The sequence below is a fragment of the Salvelinus fontinalis genome, chromosome 9 (assembly GCF_029448725.1).
Source record: "Salvelinus fontinalis isolate EN_2023a chromosome 9, ASM2944872v1, whole genome shotgun sequence".
Taxonomy (NCBI): Eukaryota; Metazoa; Chordata; class Actinopteri; order Salmoniformes; family Salmonidae; genus Salvelinus; species Salvelinus fontinalis.
The window spans coordinates 32,772,520-32,798,657 of NC_074673.1; the positions used below are offsets into that span (position 1 = coordinate 32,772,520).

General features: G+C 42.8%; 1 protein-coding gene across 4 annotated transcripts in view; it reads right to left on the bottom strand.

The window, feature by feature from the left end:
* Nucleotides 1–26,138, bottom strand: part of LOC129862444 (FERM domain-containing protein 5) — a 120,243-nt gene that overhangs the window by 26,872 nt on the left and 67,233 nt on the right. For 3 of the 4 annotated variants that reach the window (XM_055934136.1, XM_055934135.1, XM_055934134.1), the window contains exons 2-4: nucleotides 2,980–3,084; nucleotides 1,616–1,658; nucleotides 728–806 (exon numbers count right to left, since the gene is read on the bottom strand). In XM_055934136.1, the coding sequence (XP_055790111.1) occupies nucleotides 728–806; nucleotides 1,616–1,658; nucleotides 2,980–3,084 (227 nt within the window). Of the gene's footprint in view, nucleotides 1–727; nucleotides 807–1,615; nucleotides 1,659–2,979; nucleotides 3,085–3,637; nucleotides 3,695–26,138 lie in introns of all 4 variants that reach the window. The other variant, XM_055934137.1, reaches the window with a different exon arrangement.

The following is a 26,138-nucleotide window of genomic DNA, read 5'->3' on the forward strand; positions in this document are numbered from 1 at the left end:
AGCAAACACACATGTACTAATGCACAGACACAAGAAACACATTCATACTCAATTGCACACGTACTTGCTTCTTTAATGTCATCATCAAGTGGTTGAAATCAGAGAGTATCAGAGGGCGTTTAAAGCCCCTATTGAGGGCACAGAGAGGCTTTTCTGGGTAACCTCATTGCAGACTGCACAGGGGAGAAGAGTCAGGCGAAGAAATGCATAAGTGATTCTAATCTGAGCTAGCTGGGAGCTAATCATGTATCATTTAGAGGAGTCTGCTAGCCGTAATTGACCCTCAGTCTTCCTCCTTCCCTCAGCAGTCAGCCAGCCAGAGAGACCAACGCAGAGCACAGCTACACAACCTCGCAATTTAGCAGCCATTCTACTTCAGAGAGCAGGCTTGCTCACAAGCTTAAGCAGCACTGTCTTTTTCAAATATTTATTGCATTGTTTTTAGAAAAAGTGCTCTTTTATTATAGAGGCCCTTCAATAATGTCTGGAAAAAAATACTGTCAGTGCATTCAGAACACAAACATTTCTTGGGAAAATGAAAAGTGTGAGAGAAGGTGATAAACAACAGACGCTGCTTTGAAACTGCTTTAGAAAAGGCAAAAGTTATTGAAGATGTTTATACACAAAGCTTTCATGTCTGCTTTCCTTGACTTCCTCTTCATACTAGAGTCTGGGGGAGTGGTTGTTGGCATTTCTCTACTTTGCTGAGATTCACACAAAGTCCTACCTGGTGATTTCCTCTTTGAGAGCAGCGGGGTCAGGGGGGTAAAACTTGACTCTGAGACACATGGTGAATGGAGGCTGGGCTGGGGAACAAAGGAAAAGGAGAACCAAATAGTCAGGAACATTTCATGATCACAGTTCAAATGATTAACTGAAAAAATGCTCTAAATGCACCACCTTGCAAAAGTGTCTAGCATAGTTCTAACCTGACCTGTGTTTGATTCAGACACTATGAAGTTAGAATTTAAAATGACTAGTCAATTTAAACACTCATGGATTAAGCTATCTGTGAAGGGGGCACTGACAAATGATTACTGTAAATGACAATTAGCTTCGATCTTTACTTCATATCATCACAAGGTAAACAGTAGAATAGGTAAACGGTATCTCACTTAAAGGGAAAATTATTTTGCATCATCATAATGATGTGGCCGGTGACACTTTGCTTCTTGAAAGTCCAATATCTTGAAAACTTGACTGCTGACATGAAAAACATTTTGGGACTGTATCAACAGTGGACTAATGAAAAAAAATACCAAAAGATAGATGTTGACTGGATTTTCCCTTTAAGCTCTGTATCCACAATTAGGGAGACACAGTTCATGATGATTTACAAGAGAGTGGGTGAGAGACATTTTGTGTGGATTATCTGCTGCTAGGATTTATGTGAGTTCTCATAAGGGACAATTCATACAGTTCTGTCCTTCCAGTCAAATGGAGAATCTTGATCTATTGAAATCGTAATAGAGTAATTTCCTACTATTTGAATTCAAATGCACATTCATTAGTCAAATTAGATGATGCGTCATTAAAGATGCCATGGTGATGATAACTATAATTGCTCAATTAGCAGAATGATCATAGCATGAAGAGGAAGACACTAAAGACTTACATTTCATCTGCTTGGCAATACACTTTGTGACCTCCAACCAATGCTGCATCAACAACAAAAAGACATATGATCAAAGTGTGACAAAAGTGAAACATGTCTAAAAAAAATCCTGCAATGACACTGACACCACGCTCATATCACTCTACATGGCTCTACGAAGCAGGTTAAATGCAATAAACAGGAATGCCAGTTCATCAAAAGACGTGTGAAAACCTGTGTTATGTCATGTCAGCTTCACGCCTAAAACACACTGACACATGTCTCTGTTCATATCCAACATCCATCTCTAATCTGACAAGAATCATATAATTAATGCTATCAGTTCCTGATTTGTATAATTAAATCATCATCATACTGAAGCAAATTGAACAGTAAGGGCATACAAAGATAACAGCTCTCTCTATAAATGACAGTAATGGATGGTCTTTCAAATTATAATACTATACCACCAGCATGCCTGGGCCTGCCTAGACAGACAGACAAGCAGACACTGTGCAGTGGCAGTGCTCTCTAGGGTCAGTTCAGAAGGTGACTCTGGTTTTGCCAGTATATCAGGCACCATCAATTCCCTCTCTCCGCCAACCCCTCACCCTAACAACAACCACTGAAATAGCCCTGAGTGGCAGCATAGGAAATGCAGGATGGGCAGGACCAGTTTTGTCTCTGATGCTAAAACACACAATGTGAGCGAGCACATGTTAATTCTTCATGAATCAAGCAGTGCAGCTACAAGCCATCTCTGAGTAATAACCCTCTGTGCTCTGCTGCTGCTGCTGATAATGATGATTGTATGAGTGTCTCTCTAAAAGCGTGTGTTATGAAAGTGTCACGCCCTGATCTGTTTCACCTGTCCCTGTGATTGTCTCCACTCCCTCCAAGTGTCGCTTATTTTTCCCAGTGTATTTATCCCTGTGTTTCCCGTCTCTCTGTGCCAGTTCGTCTTGTATGTTTACTCAAGTCAACCAGCATGTTTTTCCGGTACTCCTTTTCTATTCTCTTTTTATAGTCCTCCCGGTTCTGAGCCCTGCCTGACTCTGGACTACTTTCCTGCCTGCCTGATCACCCTGCCTGCCCTGACCTTGAATCTACCTGCCCTTTGGTACCTATTGGACTCTGATCTGGTTTTGACCTTTTTGCCTGTCCACAACCATTCTCTTGCCTACCCCTTTGGATTAATAAACATTGTAAGACTCCAACCATCTGCCTCCTGTGTCTGCATCTGGGTCTCGCCTTGTGCCTTGATAGAAATAAATAAAATAACATATCTTTAATCTGGCCCTGTATCTCTTTAAACAGTCACCTCTACCGCAGCATGCTTCATCCAACACAGACACAGACACACACACACACACACACTCACTCACCCGCTGCTTGTCTGGGTCCACATATCTGATGCCGAAGTAGTCCTTCTCCAGCAGATTCAGGTGGTGGCAGATGATGTCGAACAGATACTGTCCTTTAGCATCCCGCTGCAAGAGAAGAGAAAAACAATAGCATGAGAAACTCACAGTGAACACAAGAAAAGACCACAATTAACAACTTAAAAGGAAATTTTGAGGCAATATCCCCACTGATAGGGATCAAGTGGTCCGGCCCAGCCCAGGAACTCAACAACTTTATGAGGACATGAGGGAGAATGTGAGATTGAGGGAGAGGGAGGTAATTACTGATAGCAGAACGTGCTTCATATTTTCCAGACCATGTGGAGATATCCAGGATTCATCCAATATTAATGACAGCCACTACAGCCATCTGCAGATTCTAGGCCAGAAAGCCTCCATAGCTAAAGTACAATGAGAGAATGGATTAAGTGTGCTGACAACTGGCTGGGTTAGACTGACATTTGTTCAGGGAGATGACTCAGGGACGGGGAGGGTGATATGATACTGGGTGTTGAAGACTATGATAACCAAACAACGCACATCAAGTATCACACAGTATAAGTATGAAGATTTAAAGGCATTAATGATGTTTGAATGGATTTAAAGGCATTAATAGGAGATCAAAGAGAAGTCAACTCACTTGGCACAAATTGGTGAATCAACGTTGTTTCCACATCATTGCAATCCCCCCAAATCTCTGTGATGACGTTGAATCAACATGAAAAACTGAGTTGATTTGAAAAAAGTCCATGACAGAGTGACATTTTTGGCTGATTTCACTTTGAATTCACGTTAGTTGACAACTCAACCATATGTAAATCAAAACTAGACATTGAACTGACGTCTGTGCCCAGTGGGAAGACATTGAAGGAGAGGATAGAAGAGGACAGGAGACTGCCCACATTCACAAGCCTTTCCCCTCCCTCTCTGACACATCGCTGAAAGACTTATCCAGCTCCCAGCACTGATTACCATTTAAAATGTCACTCAGACCAACATGTTTTCCATAATAATAGCCACACTCTCTGAATTATTCCAGAAAGATAAGTTATTTAAGTTTCCAACAAACATTGCACACCACCATTACAAGTTGTTTTCCCTCAGGCATTTGTGAGGACTGCTGGTATTAGCAAAAGCACACACCAGGGATGATTACAGCTCATTGGAACAGGGTGGTGGTCCATCCAGCAGGCAGGCAACTAATACATCTCTCTACCTAGCCTACAACCTAAGAGTTTTATACTGCAGGCTCAGCCAGGCTGTCAGCTTAACACTGTGTCAGTCATCTAACTATAGTCTAGAGTAATGGCACTGGTCCTGTGATGAGCATGTGTACTGGGACTGGGTGGACTAGAATTCTGACACACTGGCACTGTGTTTCAATACCCTGTTCTCATACAGTAACAAATCAAATGTTATTTGTCACATGTGCCGAATACAACAGGTGTACAGTGAAATGCTTACTTACAAGCCCTTTACCAACAATGCAGTTTTAAGAAAATACTTTAAAAAGTAGAGATAAGAATAACAAATAATTAAAGAGCAGCAGTAACTAACAAAAACGGGGCAATATACAGGGGGTACCGGTACAGAGTCAATGTGCAGCGGCACCACTGTCGAGTTAATTGAGGTAATATGTACATGTAGGTAGAGTTATTAAAGTGACTATAAATAGATAATAACAGAGAGTAGCAGCAGCGTAGAAGGGGAGGGGTTGCAAATAGTCTGGGTAGCCATTTGATTAGATGTTCAGGAGTCTTATGGCTTGAGAGTAGAAGCTGTTTAGAAGCAGAGAGAACAGTCTATGACTAGGGTGGCTGGAGTCTTTGACAATTTTTAGGGCCTTCCTCTGACAACGCCTGGTATAGAGTTCCTGGATGGCAAGAAGCTTGGCCCCGGTGATGTAATGGGCCATATGCAAATCCCTCTGTAGTGCCTTGCAGTCAGAGGCCGAGCTGTTGCCATACCAGGCAGTGATGCAACCCGTCAGGATGCTCTCGAAAAACCTTTTGAGGATCTGAGGACCCATACCAAATCTTTTCAGTCTCCTGAGGGGGAAAGGTTTTGTCGTGCCCTATTCACCTATGGACCATGTTAGTTTGTTGGTGATGTGGACGCCAAGGAACTTGAAGCTCTCAACCTGTTCCACTACAGCCCCGTTGATGAGAATGGGGGCGTGCTTGGTCCTCCTTTTCCTGTAGTCCACAATAATCTCCTTTGTCTTGATGACGTTGAGGGAGAGGTTGTTGTCCTTGCACCACGAGGTCAGGTCTCTGACCTCCTCCCTATAGGTTGTCTCATCATTGTCAGTGATCAGGCCTACCCCTGTTGTGTCATCGGCAAACTTAATGATGGTGTTGGAGTCTTGCCTGGCCATGCAGTCATGAGTGAACAGGGAGCACAAGAGGGGACTGAGCACGCACCTCTGAGGGGCCCCCGTGTTGAGGATTAGCGTGGCGGATGTGTTGTTACCTACCCTTACTACCTGGAATGGCCCGTCAGCAAGTCCAGGATCCAGTTGCAGAGGGAGGTGTTTAGACCCAGGGTCCTTAGCTTAGTGATGAGCTTTGAGGGCACTATGGTGTTGAACGCTGAGCTGTAGTCAGTGAATAGCATTCTCACATAGTTGTTCCCTTTGTCCAGGTGTGAAAGGGCTGTGTGTAGTGCAATAGAGATTGCATCATCTGTGGATCTGTTGGGGTGGTATGCAAATCGGAGTGGGTCTAGGGTTTCTGGGATAATGGTGTTGATGTGAGCCATGACCAGCCTTTCAAAGCATTTCATGGCTACAGACGTGAGTGCTACGGTTCGGTATTCATTTAGGCAGGTTATCTTAGTGTTCTTGGGCACAGGGACTATGGTGGTCTGCGTGAAACATGTAGGTATTACAGACTCAGACATGGAGAGGTTGAAAATGTCAGTGAAGACACTTTCCAGTTGGTCAGCGCATGCTCGTAGTACACGTCCTGGTAATCCGTATGGCCCTGTGGCCTTGTGAACATTGACCTGCTTAAAGGTCTTATTCACATCGGCTGCGGAGAGCGTGATCACACAGTTGTCCGGAACAGCTGATGCCCTCGTGTATGTTTCAGTGTTACTTGACTCAAAGCGAGCATAGAAGTTATTTTGCTCGTCTGGTAGGCTCTTGTCACTGAGCAGCTCTCGGCTGTGCTTCCCTTTGTAGTCTGTAATAGTTTGCATGCCCTGCCACATCCGACGAGCGTCGGAGGTGGTGTAGTACGATTCGATCTTAGTCCTGTATTGACACTTTGCTTGTTTGATGGTTCGTCGGAGGGTATAGCGGGATTTCTTATAAGCTCCGGGGTTAGAGTCCCGCTCCTTGAAAGCGGCATCTCTACCCTTTAGATCAGTGAGAATATTGCCTGTAATCCATGGCTTCTGTTTGGGGTATGTACGTACAGTCACTGTGGGGACGACGTCCTCGATGCACTTATTGATAAAGCCAGTGACTGATGTGGTGTGCTCCTCAATACCATCAGAAGAATCCCGGGAACATATTCCAGTCTGTGCTAGCAAAACACTCCTGTAGTTTAGCATCTACTTCATCTGACCACTTTTTCATAGACCGAGTCACTGTGCTTCCTGCTTAAATTTTTGCTTGTAAGCAGGAATCAGGAGGATAGAATTATGGTCAGATTGCGTATTGGAAGGTGAGGGAGAGCTTTGTTCGCGTCTCTGTGTGTGGAGTAAAGGTGGTCTATAGTTTTTTTCCCCTCAAGTTGCACATTTAACATTCTGATAGAAATGAGGTAAAACTGATTTAAGTTTCCCTGCATTAAAGTCCCCGGCCACTCGGAGCGCCGCCTCTGCATGAGTGTTTTCCTGTTTGCTTATGGCGGTATACACCTCATTGGGTGCGGTCTTAGTGCCAGCGTCGGTCTGTGGTAATATGTAGACAGCTATGAAAAATACAGATGAAAACTCTCTAGGTAGATAGTGTGGTGTACAGCTTATCATGATATACTCAACCTCGGATGAGCAAAACCTTGAGACTTCCTTAGATATCGTGCACCAGCTGTTGTTTACAAATATACATAGGCTCCCGCTCCGTGTCTTACCAGAGGCTGCTGTTCTATCCTGCCGATAGAGTGTATAACCCGCCAGCTGTATGTTATTAATGTCGTCGTTCAGCCACGACTCGGTGAAACATAAGATATTACAGTTTTTATTGTCCCGTTGGTAGGATATAGAGTTGAAGTCAGAAGTTAACATACACTTAGGTTGGAGTCATTAAAACTCGTTTTTAAACCACTCCATAAATGTCTTGTTAACAAACTATAGTTTCGGCAAGTCGGTTAGGACATCTACTTTGTGCATGACACAAGTAATTTCCCCAACAATTGTTTACAGACAGATTATTTCACTTATTATTCACTGTATCATAATTCCAGTGGGTCAGAAGTTTACATACACTAAGTTGACTGTGCCTTTAAACAGCTTGGAACATTCCAGAAAATGATATCATGGCTTTAGAAGCTTCTGATAGGCTAATTGACATCATTTCAATTGCAGGTGTACCTGTGGATGTATTTCAAGGCCTACCTTCAAACTCAGTGCCTCTTTGCTTGACATCATGGGAAAATCAAAAGAAATCAGCCAAGAACTCAGAAAAAACTATGTAGACCTCCACAAGTCTGGTTCATCCTTGGGAGCAATTTCCAAATGCCTGAAGGTACAACGTTCATCTGTACAAACAATAGTATGCAAGTTTTAACATCATGGGACCATGCAGCCGTCACACCGCTCAGGAAGGAGACGCGTTCTGTCTCCTAGAGATGAACGTACCTTGGTGCGAACAGTGCAAATAAATCCCAGAACAACAGCAAAGGACCTAGTGAAGATGCTGGAGGAAACAGGCATAAAAGTATATATATTCACAGTAAAACGAGTCCTATAACGACATAACCTGAAAGGCCGCTCAGCAAGGAAGAAGCCGGTGCTCCAAAACTGCCATAAAAAAGCCAGACTACGGTTTGCAACTGCACATGGGGACAGATCATACTTTTTGGAGAAATGTCCTCTGGTCTGATGAAACAAAAATAGAACTGTTTGGCCATAATGACCAGCGTTATGTTTGGAGGAAAAAGGGGGAGGCTTGCAGGCCGAAGACCACCATCCCAACTGTGAAGCAAGGGTGTGGCAGCATCATGTTGTGGGGGTGCTTTTCTGCAGGAGGGACTGGTGCACTTCACAAAATAGATGGCATCAAGAGGGAGGAAAATTATGTGGATATATTGAAGCAACATCTCAAGACATCAGTCAGGAAGTTGAAGCTTGGTCGCAAATGGGTCTTCCAAATGGACAATGACCCCAAGCATACTTCCAAAGTTGTGGCAAAATGGCTTAAGGACAACAAAGTCAAGGTATTGGAGTGGCCATCACAAAGCCCTGACCTCAATCCTGTAGAAAACTTGTGGGCAGAACTGAAAAAGTTTGTGCGAGCAAGGATGCCTACAAACCTGACTCAGTTACACTAGCTCTGTCATGAGGAATGGGCCAAAATACTCCCAACTTATTGTGGGAAGCTTGTGGAAGGCTACCCGAAATGTTTATCCCAAATTAAACAATTTAAAGGCAATGCTACCAAATAGTAATTGAGTGTATGTAAACTTCTGACCCTCTGGGAATGTGATGAAAGAAATAAAAGCTGAAATAAATGATTCTCTCTACTATTATTCTGACATTTCACATTCTTAAAATAAAGTGGTGATCCTAACTGACCTAAGACAGGGAATATTTACTAGGATTAAATGTCAGGAATTGTGAAAAACTGAGTTTAAATGTATTTGGCTTAGGTGTATGTAAACTTCTGACTTCAACTGTACGTGCTTCCATTTCGTCCTATTTCTTTTCCAGCGATTGAAAGTTAGCTAGCAGTAAGGATGGCAAAGGCAGACTAGCCACTCGTCGCCTGATCCTCACAAGGCACTCCGATCTCTTTCTGCAAAATCACTGTTTCTTTCTCCAGCGAATGATGGGGATGAGGGCCTGTTTGGGTGTTTGGAGTATATCCTTCCCATCCAACTCATTAAATAAACATTATTTGTCCAATTCGAGGTGAGTAATTGCTGTTCTGATGTCCAGAAGCTCTTTTCGGTCATATAAGACAGTAGCAGCAACATTATGTACAAAAAAAGTTACAAACAATGGGAAAAAACAAACAAAATAGAACGGTTGGTTAAGAACCAATAAAACATCAGCCATCCTCTCCGGCGCCATCTTCACTACATCTTTTTAGTGTAGTTGTAACCTCACAGATTACTATACAAAATCAGACAAACTACAGTCTAAATCATTAGAATATCATGAATCAGTAACAATGTAATACAATTAATCTTCAAAGCAATGCTATAGGGCTATCTTCTGTATACCACCCCTACCTTGTCACAGCACAACTGATTGGCTCAAACGCATTAAGGAAAGAAATTCCACAAATTAACTTTTAACAAGTTAATTAATTGAAATGCATTCCAGGTGACTACCTCATGAAGCTGGTTGAGAGAATGCCAAGAGTGTGCAAAGCTGTCATCAAGGCAAAGGGTTGCTACTTTGAAGAATCTCTAATATAAAATATATTTTGACTTGTTTAACACTTTTTGGGTTACTACATGATTCCATATGTGTTATTTCATAGTTTTGATGTCTTCACTATTATTCTACAATGTATAAAATAGTAAAAATAAAGAAAAACCCTTGAATGAGTAGGTGTGTCCAAACCTTTGACTGGTACTATATATATATATATATATATATATATATATATATATATATATATATATGTGTATGTGTGTGTGTATTATGGTGTAAATTACATATTAATAGCTGAAGTGGATGTACACATGCAGCTGCTGATGTAGTGTCTTCTACGCATGACGTGTGTGACATATTAAGAGGATTGCAACTCCCAGTCTAACTAATAACTGTGATTTGGATGAGGAGGTGATAAATCAGTGCCAGGGAGTGAACATAGATTAATGTTGGTGCTGATCACTCCATCAGAGATGGTAGAGAAAGCAAGACATCTCACTTGCAATTTTTTTCTGGTGGGGGTGGAGATGGGACAATAAGTAGACTGGAGCCAGCCAATAAAATCCTGTCTGTGTAAGTGGGCGTTCCCTCTCTTGCGTAAGCATGCCAGAGATTACGGAGGAACCGTGAGCTCACGCAGGAAAGCATGCGCACGCGAGAGAGAAAGCCCACTTACATAGACAGGAAACTTGACCATTGTTTCCCAATGATAAACTGCCTGAGTAAGACATCTTCATATATCTACCATCTTTGGCTCCACTGCTCTCCCTCTCCACCTTCCTCTCCATGCCAGGGAAAAACAGGCCTCACGTGCCACCTCACTCCCTCCCCACTGGCTCACTGGGGGCCATTTAATGGAGCTCAGTAATGGGGTCAGTAAACACACATGCTCCTCACAATCAAACTCATAAGCTCATAACATAAGTCTTCACTCTCAAAGGAACATGCTTCAAGGTCAAGTATATCAGGTGTCAGATAAACCAGTCACACTGCTATTGATAACATGTCAGCCTCCTAATGCTGTGTGGGGGCTACGTTTAACAGAACATCATCACAGTGAAGGATGTGAAAATCTCTGCTTGAGTTCATGTAGAATCTGTATCCCCCTATAGCAGTATGGGAATGGAATGAAGTCTATTTAGTGGCCTTGGTCAGGAAAATAAGGTGGTTAATCCAAATGTATATCTACAGCATCCATATACTGTATCTAGCTTCTCTCACTGTCCCTATTTGCATAACAACCAGAGACGTTCATGATGCCCTCAGTGTGGTCAGAGCTCTGCATGTCTATTTTTGGTAGTCTGACAGATGGGGTGCAGTGGACCTTAAATGCGCCCGATTAAAGCATGCCAAGCACAATGTGATGTGTGGGGGTGAACAGCAGAGGATTCCCTAAATGAGCTCCTGACACAGAGGGGACTGAAGCCTGCTGGGAATGTCTGGCCATGTGTGGGTAACATGCTGCTGTGGGTAACATGCTGCTGTGGGCCTATGCTGCTGTGGGTAACATGCTGATGTGGGCATGGACACAACCTGATGGCTGCTGCTGTTATTGGATCTTGATGGATCTCACCAGTCTAGAGAACAAGACGACATCATGTCCCTCTCCATCACAATTAAGAACAGTATGACCATAGAGCTTCAGAGTCAGCCTCAGTCATTCGCGCTCTCCTCATTGGGCCTCTGATGGCAGAGGAAGTGTCCCTGGGAGCAGTAGTCTCCTCCATGTCATTACTCAGTCTCCAGATACACTTCATTAAGAGAGAGCTCTGTCAGAGAAGGCTTACTGGGTGCCAGCCGTGACTCTCAGGACAAATATCGGCGCGAGGGAGCGGTGCTCGAGGTGTCACAGTCTGACCTTTCCACAAGACTAAGGGCTCCCAGGCTGCCATGGGCGATCGCCACTGTCACTTCTAGACCGCTCTTTCACAGCGAGCTCACAAATCAACCCGACAAGCCTGCTTACTGGGCTCGGGCATCAAAAATAGAAGCGCAGGGCTGTTGCATTGTGCAAGGACACACACTCGCTTATCAATTATGCATATTAGATAATACAGTAAATGACACAGATCCCTCAATAAGATAAATCACAGTCTCTCACTCGTGTTTTGACACAAATATCCTGTCATGCATCATTATGTACTACATACAGTACATTCGGAAAGTATTCAGACCCCTTGACTATTTCCACATTTTGTTACATTACAGCCTTATTCTAAAATTGATCAAATTGTTTTTTCCCTCATCAATCTACACACAATACCCCATAATGACAAAGAAAAAACAGGTTTTTAGAAATGTTTGCAAATGTATTAAAAATAAAAAACACATATCACATTCACATAAGTACTGTATTCAGACCCTTCACTCAGTACTTTGTTGAAGCACCTTTGGTAGAGATTACAGCCTTGAGTCTCCTTGGGTATGAAGCAACAAGCTTGGCACACCTGTATTTGGGAAGTTTCTCCCATTCTTCTCTGCAGAACCTCTCAAGCTCTGTCAGGTTGGATGGGGAGCGTCACTGCACAGCTATTTTCAGGTCTCTCTATCAGATGTTCTATCATTTTCATGTCCAGGCTCTGGCTGGGCCATTCAAGAACATTCAGAGACTTGTCCCGAAGTCACTCCCACGTTGTCTTGGGTGTGTGCTTAGGGTCATTGTTCTGTTGGAAGGTGAACCTTCACCCCAGTCTGAGGTCCTGAGCACTCTGGATCAGGTTTTCATCAAGGATCTCTCTGTACTTTGCTGCATTCATCTTTCCCTCGTTCCTGACTAGTCTCCCAGTCCCTGCAACTGAAAAACACCCCCACAGCAGGATGCTGCCATGACCATGCTTCACTGTAGGGATGGTGCCAGGTTTCTTCCAGACGTGAAGCTTGGCATTCAGGCCAAAGAGTTCAATCTTTCATCAGATCAGTGATTCTTGTTTCTCATGGTCTGAGATTCCTTTAGGTGCCTTTTGGCAAACTTCAAGGGGGCTGTCATGTGCCTTTTACTGAGGAGTGGCTTCTGTCTGGCCACTTTACCATAAAGGTCTGATTGGTGGAGTGCTGCAGAGATGGTTGTCCTTTTGGAAGGTTCTCCCATCTCCACAGAGAAACTCTGGAGCTTTTTCAGAGTGACCATTGGGTTCTTGATTACCTCTTTGACCAAGGCCCTTCTTCCCCGATAACTCAGTTTGGCCGGGCGGCCAGCTCTAGGAAGAGTCTTGGTAGTTCTAAACTTCTTAAATTTCAGAATGATGGAGGCCACTGTGTTTTTGGGGACCTTCAATGCTGCAGAAATCATTTGGTACCATTCCCCAGATCTGTGCCTCTACACAATCCTGTCTCGGAGCTCTACGGACAATTCCTTCGACCTCATGGCTTGGTTTTGCTCTGACATGCACTGCCAACAGTGGGACCTTATATAGACAGGCGTGTGCCTTTCCAAATCATGTCCAATCAATTGAATTTACCACAGGTGGACTCCAATCAAGTTGTAGAAACATCTTAAGGATGATCAATGGAAACAGGATGCACCTGAGCTCAATTTTGAGTCTCATAGCAAAAGGTCTGACTATTTATGTAAATAAGGTATTTCTGTTTTTTGTTTTTATACATTTGAAAACATTTCTAAAAACCTGTTTTCACTTTGTCATTATGGTGTATTGTGTGTAGATTGATGAGGAAAACAATTAATTTAATTCATTTTAGAATAAGGCTGTAACATCACAAAATGTGGAAAAGGGAAGAGGTCTGAATACTTTCCGAATGCAACCCATGCCAAGGAGAGCCAATGACAAAGCAAAAAAGGCTGAGAGACAGTGATGTATATGGACGAACGATGATGCTTTGAGTCAGACAGGAAGCCTTTCTTTGGTTACAGACAGCAAGTGTGTTAGTATTCCATAGCACTCCTCTTTCCCTCTCCTTCTCTTCTCTCTCTCCCTTTCTGAGTTGTTTCTTTCCCCCACACAGAGCCCAGCTGCATTATTCCCCTCCAACAGGCTCTGTAATTACAGGATGTGTGTGATTGTGTGGCGGGAATAAAGGATCTAATGAATAATGCTGGTGAATTCCTAATTAAAACTAATGCAGCGTCTCTTCAGTTGGGTTGGCCATGGATTGTTTAAGGGTGTCTGACCAAACTGCCAATGTAATCTACTGGTCTGACCATTGACTAACCAAATAGCATCTCTGATAAAGACACTGATTTGTTTGTGTGAACAGGGATATGCAGTGGTTGTTGTGGCAGTAGCCCTGTGGTGTGAAAACCTATGCATTCTGTTACCCCTTTTACAGTAGGGTAGTAAGGGAGCCCTCCTTCCACACATCATGTAAACAGACTGCATGCTCATCCAACAAATGATAATTACAGAGCCATCAAGTAGATGATTCATTTATCATACAAATATTTGGCTAAACCTGTGGCAAAATGCCTGTCCTTTACTAATATGACTGTACACAGCAGTGGTAGCACAGCAGGGAAAAGTTGGGACAATTCTATTCAATCTCAAACTGCTTTATAAGCGTTTTCTTGTCATGGGTTTTCTCTGTCTTAATTGTGTCATTAAACTGTAATTTACTGAACAATAGATAATGCTGCAGAATCAATAAAATATCTTCCATGCGATACCCTTAATGTGTTTCCCTGTAAATAGTTGGTATGTTTAACTGACAAAAGATGAAGAACCCCATTCTTCATTCTGTGTCGTGCTTGTGTGTCCAAAAAGAAACCCAGAGGTCCTGTAGGGCATAAGGCTTCACACCAATACAACAGACACAAAGTTGATGGAAATGCAGCCAGATATCTGAATGGAGCAGATAGCCATAGGCCTACAGCTTATAGGTACAGTATGCTGAATGATAGAATGACATAAAGTCTGATCAGCAAAATAATCCCCAGGCCTAAAGCAGCATCATTGCCCCCCTACTTCTCCCCTATTTCCTCAGGGTCCCACTCTCCTTTCAGATGAATCACATAAATGGACTTGTTTTATAGCGAGGGGAAACACAATGCTGTTGGCTCGTGTGTGACTGGTGTGTGTGTGTGCGTGTGTGTGTGGGGGGGGGGGGGGGGGCTAAAGCACTGAGAGGAACAGGAGTGGTAGACCCCTGGGATAATTCCTCTGGTTTCATTAGCAGATTACTTTCCTTATCTCCGGGGCCTGGGGTGTGTGAGTGATTGTAGCAGGCCCACTCAACCACTAGCCAGCCCAGTGTGAATGTTCAAACTCAGGCCCTGCTACCTCAACCAGTCCGCAGCAACAGCAGCATCACAGCCTGGGGTCTGAGGCCCAGAGCGCACCCACGGCAACTCATCCAGAACCCATTACATACAGTACACAAACACCATCAAGTTCTCAAGCCAAGTAACCGCCGTGTAATGTAGAGAACATTTAACGATCACCCAGGAAATCTATAGGTTCTTTTAAACAGAGAACATAACATCAGACCGTCCTAAAGAGCAGATCATTATGAGTTAGATTTATGAAATGAATTCTTTAGCACTCAACACATTTATCAAGCAGTTTAGCTTTATTGATCCCAGAGAGTGCCCTCCAGAGATCTGCTGTGTTCTGCTGTTATGGGAATGTAAGGCATCAAGGATACAGAGCAAGTTCTCCACTCAGCAACTTCACACTTTCCCCATAGCCTCGCCTGTCAGGTTTATACTGTAATGTATGGAAGACACACGTCTGGGAACAAGGCCACAGACTCCCTCTAAAACTTCCACCTGCACTGGGCCAGTGCTGCTCCTCTACCCCAATTAAAACGTACTGTGTACTGTACTGAAATCTACTTTTCTTTACTGAATTATACTCTACTGTGCTGTACTATGCTGTCCAAACTTGTGAACCCAACTGTGGTTTGTGACTACTGTTGGGGTTCGTTCTTTGTTCCTTGTCAATCATTGGCTCATTGGTGAAATTAGCATTCAGACAATATATTTAATTAAATCATTCAAAATCCTTTATTAATGCAATTGCAGACAGAAGTTGACAACAGGAACATAGCACGCATGTTTCCGAGTAAGTTCTGCAAAATAGAAAAGGGTCCGAGTTGTTTTATTATTCCTACAGTCATATATCTTAGTGATATCACTGCCTACGTCATTACCTTCTGCTCATGAGACCAAAACCATGCTTACACAGCTAAATAAACAAGAGTTTTAGTGTTATCTAAAATCTCAGCAGTAAATGTCCACTCCCCAATTAGATTTATAGTGGAATGTCTGACTAGTCTCCTATCTCTTACACTCCCCTGCAGAGTTCTGTCTTCACAGTCACACATTTCTCAGACAGTTTCTTTATAAGAGGCAGAGATTAGAAAAGACTGTGGAACAATATTAAACCTTTATAATGAATATATATGTTGTTAATCTGTAGTCTAGGACCCTATAAATGTAAGGAGGGAGGGTCTTATAACCCCTCCCCTTCTATTAATACAACATAAATGTAACGATCGTTGTTAGAAGGATGGTCGGACCAAGATTCAGCGTGGGGTAGGTTAATCATTTTTATTTATGATAACCGGTACAAAAACAAGAAAGAGTAAGAAACGAAACGTTCAGCTTTGTAGGGCTAAAAAGCAACAATACAAAAACAAGATCCCAAACACAACAGGTGGAAAAAGACTGCCTGATCCCCAATCAGAGACAACGATAGACAGCTGCCTCTGATTGGGAACCATACCAGGCCAACATAGAAAATTAAAAACTAGACTACCCACCCTAGTCACACCCTGATCTAACCAAAATAGAGAATAAAAAGGCTCTCTAAGGTCAGGGCGTGACAATAAGCATAATCAATTATTATAATACATCAAACATTTGGTACAGCCCCTATCATGACCCCAAGGTGAACCCGACACTACTATAATTTCCCATTGTATCCAATTCAATTGCAGAAATTCCTTTACCAATTTTTTTTCTTTTCGTTACCGATTTCGAGTTAAAATCACTTAATTCATAAACAAAATTGAGATCAGTAAAAACACTACAACTCATTTATGTCTACCATTACTTGTTACTTCTGTGAACTTTCATTATCCTCCCTCCCCATGAGGAAGAGTGATTAGAAAATATCTTAACAATATGTGGGTTTTTGGTAATGGACTTTCAAGGCACAAGGCAATGTTTCTTAAACTTACAGAAGGTAGAAAAATGTCTCCAAAACTATACATACACTGAATATACCAAACATTAGGAACCCCTTCTTAATATGCCTTAATTTCTCTTAGTTTTCATTTGACACCCAATTTGACATGCTCCTATGAACTTCACATGTTGGTGCTCATGGGTCCTTTCACATGGAAACTACCAAAACTTTCAAATCAAAATCAAATCAAATTTGTCACATCCACACAGTTAGCAGATGTTATTGCGGGTGTAGCGAAATGCTTGTGTTTCTAGCTCCAACAGTGCAGTAATATCTAACAATTCGCAACTATACAAACATTTAAAATTAAGGAACAGGGCCCTCACTTCCTCTCTGTAGGCTGTCTCATCATTGTTGGTTATCAGGCCTACTAGTGTTGTTTCATCTGCAAACATGATGAGTTCAGGAGGGAGTTGAGCATGCACGTTTCAACGTGGCACCGCCATAGGATGCCACCTTTCCAACAAGTTAGTGTGTCAAGTTTCTGACCTGCTATACCTGCCTCGGTCAACTGTAAGTGCTGTTATTGTGAAGTGGAAACGTCCACCGAGTGCTGAAGTGCGTAGCGCGTAAAAATAATCTGTCCTCGGTTAGAACACTCACTACCAAGTTCCAAACTGGCTCTGGAAGCAACGTCAGCACAATAACTGTTTGTCGGGAGGCCGAGCAGCCGCACACAAGCCTATGATCACCATGTGCAATGCTAAGCATCGGTTGGAGTGGTGTAAAGCTTGCTGCCATTGGACTCTGGAGCAGTGGAAACGCTCTCTCTGGAGTGACGAATCACGCTTCACCATCTGGCAGTCCGACGGACAAATCTGGGTTTGATAGATGCCAGGAGAACGCTACCTGCTCCAACTGTAAAGTTTGGTGGAGGAGGAATAATGGTCTGGGGCTGTTTTTCATGGTTCGGGCTAAGCCCCATAGTTCCGGTGTAGGGAAATCTTAAAGCTACAGCATACCAGCATACAACGACATTCTAGACAATTCTCTGCTTCTAACTTTGTTGCAACAGTTTGGGGCCCTTTCCTGTTTTAGCATGACAATGCCCCTGTGCACAAAGCGAGGTCCATACAGAAATGGTTTGTCGAGATCGGTGTGGAACAACTTGACTGGCCTGCACAGAGCCCTGACCTCAACCCCATCAAACACCTTTGGAATGAATTGGAAAGGCGACTGCGAGCCAGGCCTAATAGCCCAACATCAGTGAACAACCTCACTAATACTCTTGTGGCTGAATGGAAGCAAGTCCCCGCAGTAACATCTAGTGGAAAGCCTTCCCTGTTAAAGCAGCAAAGGGGGACCAACTCCATATTAATAACCATGATTTCGGAATGAGATGTTCGACGAGCAGATGTCCACATACCTTTGGCTATATAGTGTATCGTGTTGCAGTTGCATGGGAACAATGCATTAACTTATTGTTAAAGAAAAGACAAACCCGCACACTGCTCTTGCTAGAATTACTTTTTTATTGAAGCTTACATGTCGGCCTCTTGGCCTTCATCAGAGCGTACTGTGTCTACATGTACTGGAACCTCCAGAAAGTTGTTGCATGTTGAGAGAACCAGGTTGTATTGTCCAGGAACGAGTTCCTGCAGCCTCCTATCAGCACCCGGGGTTCCCACCAGCAGCATGATGCTCTGCCTGGAGAAACAGCAAGCCGTTCACCCTCACCAGGCACCCTCATCAACACAATAGGAATGAGGCAGAGTATGGATTTGCCCCAGAAACAGGAAGAACCAGAAAAACAAGCAAAGCAACAGAAGCTGGGGAGTGGAGACGGACTGAAAGCAACAATGAGACTACATGTACATGTAATATAAACCACACATAATACTTAGCATGAGCGTCCATAGAAGCTTTTGCATGCTCAATTGAGCAGAATATTAAATATAGCTTTATATGAAATGTAAGTTGGCATGTGCAGAACACAGACGATAAATCAACTCTTCAGGGAGAGAGAATCCACACTACCTAAATGGCATAGGTAAACTTCCAGTGCTTAAGTGCTTCAAGTTCAATAATGATGCATAATTAACAAGTGTGTCAAAGCTCTATGATAACAGCTTTTATAAACATAAACATAATTAATTACATACACAACTTAATGTATGTACAGGGGCCTAACCTAGTGTGGGCCAGATTTGCCCTGGTAGACTGGATTCTGTGAGAGAGAGCCTGGTCTGTCTGAATCATTTATTGAGATTGCAGCTCCTCGGGCCTCCATCAAAGCATTGACACGCGAAGCTGCTATGCGCCTCTCACGCCTGCATGCACAGAGAGCCAGTCTCCAGGGCCAAACCGCTTTCTGCATTTTCATGGCTGGATTAATCAGTGGTAAGTGATCTCTCCTGGGGCTTGGGAAACAATGGTGGGGCTAAAGTGGCACCAAGGAACCCCCTGCCTCTCAACATGGAAGGGCTGGGGTAGCCAAAGGAACTGCAGTCCTGAGGTAGGAGCTATACCGTACTTTAATGCATACCACTCAAATTCTAAGAAAAAGGGTTCCAAAAGGGTTCTTCGGCTGTCCCCATAGGAGACCTTTTTTGGTTCCATGTAGAACCAACAGTGGAAAGAGTTCTTCATGGAACCCAAAGGGTTCTACCTGGAACCAAATAGGGTTCTTCAAAGGGTTCTCCTATGGGAACATCTGAAGAAACCTTTTAGGCTCTAGATAGCAATTTTGTTTCTAAGAGTGCACCACTCCCCTTCTCCAGTGAGCCTGTTTGTAACAGTATAACTGTCCTCAAAACCACAATGACATAAAAACAACTAAGCATGTCATTGAAAGAGATGGTCATCTCCCTCAGCAAGGTAAGAGGTGTCAGTATATAACTTCAACAGCTATTTTTGTCTATTAGGGCCAATGCACATAATTTCAAAGGGAGAACAGTGGATCTGTCGAGCTGACCTCATGTAAGGCAGAGCTGACTTAATCAGCATAGAGAAATCAAGCATTCCTGTCACGACTTCAACCGAGGCAGGCTCTCCTTCCCGTTCGGGTGGCGCTCGGCGGTCGTCGTCACCGGCCTACTAGCTGCTACTGACTCTTTTTCCTCCCCCTCCTTATGTGTTTATGGATCACCTGGTTTGAGGGAATTGGCAATCAGGGTGGCTTTATTAGTCAGCCAGCCTGTCTGCTTCTTTGTGCGGGATTGTTCGTCTGTTTCTTTGGATTTCGGGAGTGGTTCGTGTGTGTGTACTGGTTTTGTCTTCATGTTTGAAGACAGGTGTTTATTTGACACCCAGTAGTCCGGTTTGGACATTGTTTGTTGACGAGTTGGGAATTAAACTCAACCTATTGAAGCTCTGCTGTTCCTGCGTCTGATTCCACAAACACCCCGACACCTAGAGCATTACAATTCCGCCCCTTCACTACCACTTTTCTCTCCGTTGATTGTTTTTTCCCTTCTGTTGGTTACAGTAATAATAGTATTTCATTCCTGAGAAGCAGCACTGACAGCAACGATCAGTGTACTTGTATTATGTTGAGCTGGAAGCTCTATAGAAGAAATCTAAAAGTCCATTCGATCACAGTGTGAGATTGGGCCAGTTGATGCAGCTACACTCAGTAGATGAGGGTTTGAGGGTTGTTGTTGACTAGAGGGGTCTCTGTGTTGTGTGTGCTGTGTGTGTACAGTTGCTGTGTGCTGTGAAGAGAAAGTTAGAGAAATGACTGCAGCAGCTGCAAGGTACGAGAGACATGTACATGAGCATTTGGCAAACCATACCTTATATGGATGAGGTGGAGGAAGATTTAAATTCCACTCCGGGAGGCATGCATTGGTATGGCACCCACAGATGTATTAACATAGTCAGAGCTTCTCAAAAGCTCTTCATTAAGCAAAAAGGAAGAGAGCCTCCTGCTTTGACCACAGTGAGCAGCACAGACTGGTGACATCCTAGAGGATACAGACACCACATCAGGGAGGCAGCCAACACCAGGCCTGGATCTGATGAATACAACAAGCTCTAGGATTTGCTCAGTGGGTATTCCTGTGGCATCCCCTACAGGGAACTGTCAAAAGGAGTAGTGTACACACTATACTTTATATACTGATTTATATACTATAACAGACTGCACATGGACAGAAGGTGTCTTTAGTATTGGGATTGTCACATTAGTATTGGGATTGTCGTAGAAAAACGATTTATCAAACAGCACAGAGTAGGGGATGCCTCTGTCATCACTCCTCTGTTCACCACCCTGGCCAGGCTCTGGGCAGCTCTATTTTGGACAAGTTGGCCACATGTTGAGGCTGTGTTGGTTAACTTTATGTGACAGGGGCCAGTCCCCTGGAGAAAACTCTCTAAGAGGGAGGAACCAAGAGAACCATGTCTATCGGACAAACTGCCTCTGAAGTCTTCCTCATACAGCCCCAATAGGCTACTGTACACAGTCACAGAACACATAAAATAAACTGCTTCTGTCAGTCCTCTGCTCTTCACATGTTCTGTCAGCACTTCACATCAAGACTGTATGAAGCCCAGGGTATATATACCATCTGAAACACCATGGGAAAACCACAAAGACGCACAGATCTGCTTGTGAAGTAACTTGGTGAAATGCAGTCATGGAAACCTCACAGTTTTTTAAAGAAAAACCAGAAGTGGAGGTGGATGAAAAAAAGTTTATATCGGATTTGGTTTGGTTTGTCTTTTTTAATATAAACCAGAGCTACAGTATATATGGCTCCATATTCACACATCAGTTGGCCCTGGACCTTCCACACACCTCTGTATGTAAGAAGAGAGTAACTGTTGAAATGCACATCCACACTATTCTATTCTCCTGTGGCCTCTGAGTCAATCAATTAAATATACAATAATGGGACTCACTTGACAAAAAATACCTTACATTCAAGAGGGAAATTACCTTTTTACAGTCAAAAGATCACAATTTCCGAGTGAATGCCCTCATTCTTCAGAAAGCCCCTCTTGCTGCCCTGCTTCCTGTGTGCTCTTTTTTCTTTGTGTGATGCACCGATATGACATTTTTGGCTGATACCGATATCCAATATTTTCCTTGCCAAAACACCCGATACCTTTACCAATTACCGATATTTAACATTTTTGCGGCCTTTTAAGCATTCTAGTATAGTTAAATAGTTGACACACACACACGGACGCAGCGGTCTAAGGGACTGCATCTCAGTGCAAGAGGCATCACTACAGTCCCTGGTTCGAATCCAGGCTGTATCACATCCAGGCCGTGATAGGGAGTCCCACAGAGAGGCGCACAATTGGCCTAGCGTCGTCCGGGTTTGGCCACCATTGTAAATAAGAATTTGTTCTTAACTGACTTGCCTAGTTAAATAAAGGTTACACACACACACACACACCACACTGACCAAAAAGTGATTTTGTTGGCGTTTACGTATGTCCCTATTACCAGCAAAACATATTTCCTATTTCTTTCACTTACTTGCTGTCCTGTTTTGTTGTTCATTTGTTCAGTCGTTTCATTCTCAACCAGGATTTCTATGGAACACAGTTTGGGTCTTTGTGTGTCAAAAAAGATACACGTCAAACTATTTGACATGTCAAATAACACTATTTGACGTGTCAAATAAGCTTGTTGACCAATTAGTACCTGAATATGACTGCACGTCACATAATAATTTAACGAGCTCATAAATGTTTTACGTAGTTACTACACATAGATTACACTATCACTCGCATTTCATATGTCACAATGATTCATCGATACGTATGCTATGATGCTGGTAAAGTTGTATCGCGCACCTACAGTGCTGGTCATTAAAAAAAGCTAGCTAGCTCATGGATGCAAAAAAAAATCTTCCCCAAAAACATAGCAAAACGACATAATCTGTTTCAGTTGCTATAGTTAGCTAGCTAATTATATAGCTAGGTGTCATCATCTAAAATAACCCTAATTTATAAGTTCTTATTTGATTAATGGTGGTCGGACACATCTATGTGAAGCTAGCCAAAATAGGAATTAGCCACATTAGTGGACTTTGCGGTTAGCCTTCAAAATAATGTCATTGACAGTGATGCAAATGAATACAAATAGTAGAATTATGCCATAATTGAATAGATCATGCTAAACGAGGTTGGAATGTTGTTATATAAAACCAACAAAAGACAATCATTTGTTAATTTGACAAAAATCTGTTGAAATCACACTGGATGTATTATACTTTAGAGTTGCATTGGTGGCAAACTTATTTCACTGTACAGCCTTACCTATGGATTGTGGATCAATGACATGGGGTATCAGTCTACTCGGTGACACCCAGAGAACATTAGCGTCATAGCTCTTATTGCAGGTCTCTGAAACAACTGTGAATTGAGCCACATTTATTGTCAACCTATGTGTATTGAAAACTATTCCCGAGGAAAAACAATACGGTGTGGATGTTTTGGAGTCTAATAACTCTGAGAAGGACTTTGGGAAAAAATATATTGGGTATTGGGTAGACTGATACCCCATTTCATTGATCCCCAATCCTTAGGTAACGCTGTACAATGCAATATGAATGTCAATACACGTACTTGGCTGATTGGGGAGGTGATATCACAGTCACAGTCCCGCGATAAGAGCTACAATGCTAATATTTGCATAAACTCTTCACAGTTGTGTTATGTGGGTGTCACCGAGTAGACTGATACCCATTTCATTGCTTCACATTCCAACCTTGTTAACATTATCTAGTCTAAATATGGCATGATTCACCAATTGCAACCTTCTGCATCACTTTCAAAGAGGTACTTTACGTTGAAGGCAAACCGCAATTTCCACTATTATGCCTAATCCTTATTGTGGCTAGCTTTACAGCACATAACCCGCTCAGGTCGAGCCACACTAGCCAGATGACGCTAGCTGGCTGCTTATAACGTTAGCTTCGAGTAACAGGGTTAAGTAGCTGACTAGCTATATATTTTCATGAACTGAAGTTCAATTTCAATAGACGAACAACAAGTGGCTACCTAGCTAATCACAAAGATTCCTAAATCATTGCTAAGAAAAATGAAAATAACTGCAGTTCTACTGATCATTATTTTCAGGCTGGTTGTATTGGTGCTAGCTAGGTACCAAGCTAAAGCTAGCTAGCTACCCCAGAAGTTGCGGTCGAACAAATAATGCTTTATTTCCAACGCAGTATTGTAAACACATTGTTCGTGACCAGTGTTTGCTTGTTTGCAGACTTTTTTGTACAGCTTTGACAGTGCTACTGATAGTAGTGGTGGCGCTTGGCTTGCACGTGGAAATTCAGAACACACAACATTATATAATAGACTGTGTTATTTGAAGTGTCCAATTAAAAGCTTATTTAATCCGTCAAAGTGTTATTTGACATGTATCTTTTTTGACACACAAAGACACAAACGGCGTTCCATAGTATGTCATGAAGTTAATAGCAGTGACACTATTACTGTGTAAATCAGGTAGGACAACAGCTGAAAAATAGTGCACTTGGTAGTGTGTACCGTTGCTCGACCAGTCGCGAAAGCCAACATTACCCACGACAGAGAACGGTTGATTGTCAAGGGCAATGAATTCCATTATATTGGCGTTAATGGATTTCGCCTTTGAGTTGTCTCTCTGAAATGTTCTTACTCTTTCAAATGACTGTTCGACTTGTTGACTGCTCGATCCACACAGCAGACATTGTGGGCTAGGTTAGGAATTCTGTGTTGCACGTGTAGTGCAAAATTTTACGTGGCGTCATTACGTCATGTACCTACGTTATATAGCTATGCACGTCAGCGGTTTTGCACATCGGCGTTAAACTAGACATCGGGCCGATACTGATTTTTTTTTTTTTACTGCATTTTTAACCAATATCGTCTGATTCTGATATGTTCACAGATATATTGTGCATCCCTACACACAATACCTTCACCAGCTGTTTTATTTGTGTCAGCAAATTAAAGTGGCAGCCAAAAGTACCATTTTACAAGCAAGCCGGTGTTAAAAATAATACATAGAAAATGTTTCATGTCAAGAAAAGAACCAATGAAAAATTCAGATAACCAGTTCCTTAACAGGGCTCATGAACAAAGCTGGCTGGGAGAAGGTGGAGAGAAGAAGCAGCTGGAGGTGTTGAAATGCAGGCACCTCTCACAGAGGATTATCATGTTATCTGCTCAGTTAGAGTGGAAATTATGCAAAACAGAGTGTGCAATAGAACTGGAACAATTAGCCACCGCGGGTGTCGACGCATATTTTACAAACAACAGGCCAAATTCTATGGGCCAGTGAAGGGCAAAGCTGCTCTGGGATGGAGGAAGGCTTGGAGCCGAGAGACAGAGAGGCAGGGCCCAGCTAATAACCAACCCCAGCACAGCACGATCCATTGTTTCCAGAGAGCCACGTATCCAGACAGACTGTGGGCTTAATCTGGACCCTCTATTAATCTGGATCCTCTACTACCACTAATACAGTACAGGGAGCCTTCCACATGAAACCTGTCTGACATGACCTTCTGTTAAGGTGTACCTACTAGGGATATCTTAAAAGGCCATATAAAATGGAGCAAGTTGAAAGAAAACTCTTTACAGGCTCAGGGGCACATAACGGCCTCTCCAGGAAGAAATCCAATGACACAATAGTGCCTGCAGTCAGCAGGCTTATGGTTATGGCACTAATAATGCCAAGGAAGCATTGTTCAGTGTGTGAAAGAGATATTGCCAACAATGCTAATGTGCTCAACTGGTGATGTGAGGTCTTCAGGCCAAACATAGACATGCTATAATAATATGGGCTGTGGGAGTCTCCAACAGAGTGATCCGTGGCAAGATAAAAGGCAGTAGTAAAACAAAATAAATGTTAGCTCTTGAGGGCTGATGATGCAGTCTAAAGACATTGAGTCATTGCCCAACAGACAGCCTGACTCCACGTTGTGTTGTGTGATCTGAGACTGACTAGTGTGTCACTATCAGGGCTGTGCAGATGCCAAATAATGAGTTATTGTTTCTATGCTAATCCTCCATATGACACCAATTGTGTGGCATTTATTCTGTTGTGAGGGTATGTGCTACACTTTCCTACTGAGCAAAATTACCTATTGTACAGTAGAAGCGTAACTCCAACCCAACTAATGCATTTAGTCTGAGTGAGTTTAGCAGCGAGAGAAATGGGCCACCAAAATATGCATTCAGTGACAGGTGCCACACTCTAGGCATTGGTACATATTCAAAAACACAAAAAGCTAGGTTGGCAACATTCCTCATCATAAAGCAGGGCCTGATCTAATGGGTACCCATACTACAAGTTGCATTAAAATAAATCACTTTACAATTTTCCACTACATCCAAGTGCTGTATGTCTCATCACACCCACACCAGACCTTCACTGAGCCTTCAGGGCAATCCAGGAGATAACACTAAACAGAGTCATGTAAAGATGTTTGTTGGGGGCCTATATATTTTTTAATTCATAGTAAACCAGTGATGAGCCCTCAAGCAAAGCAAAGAAAC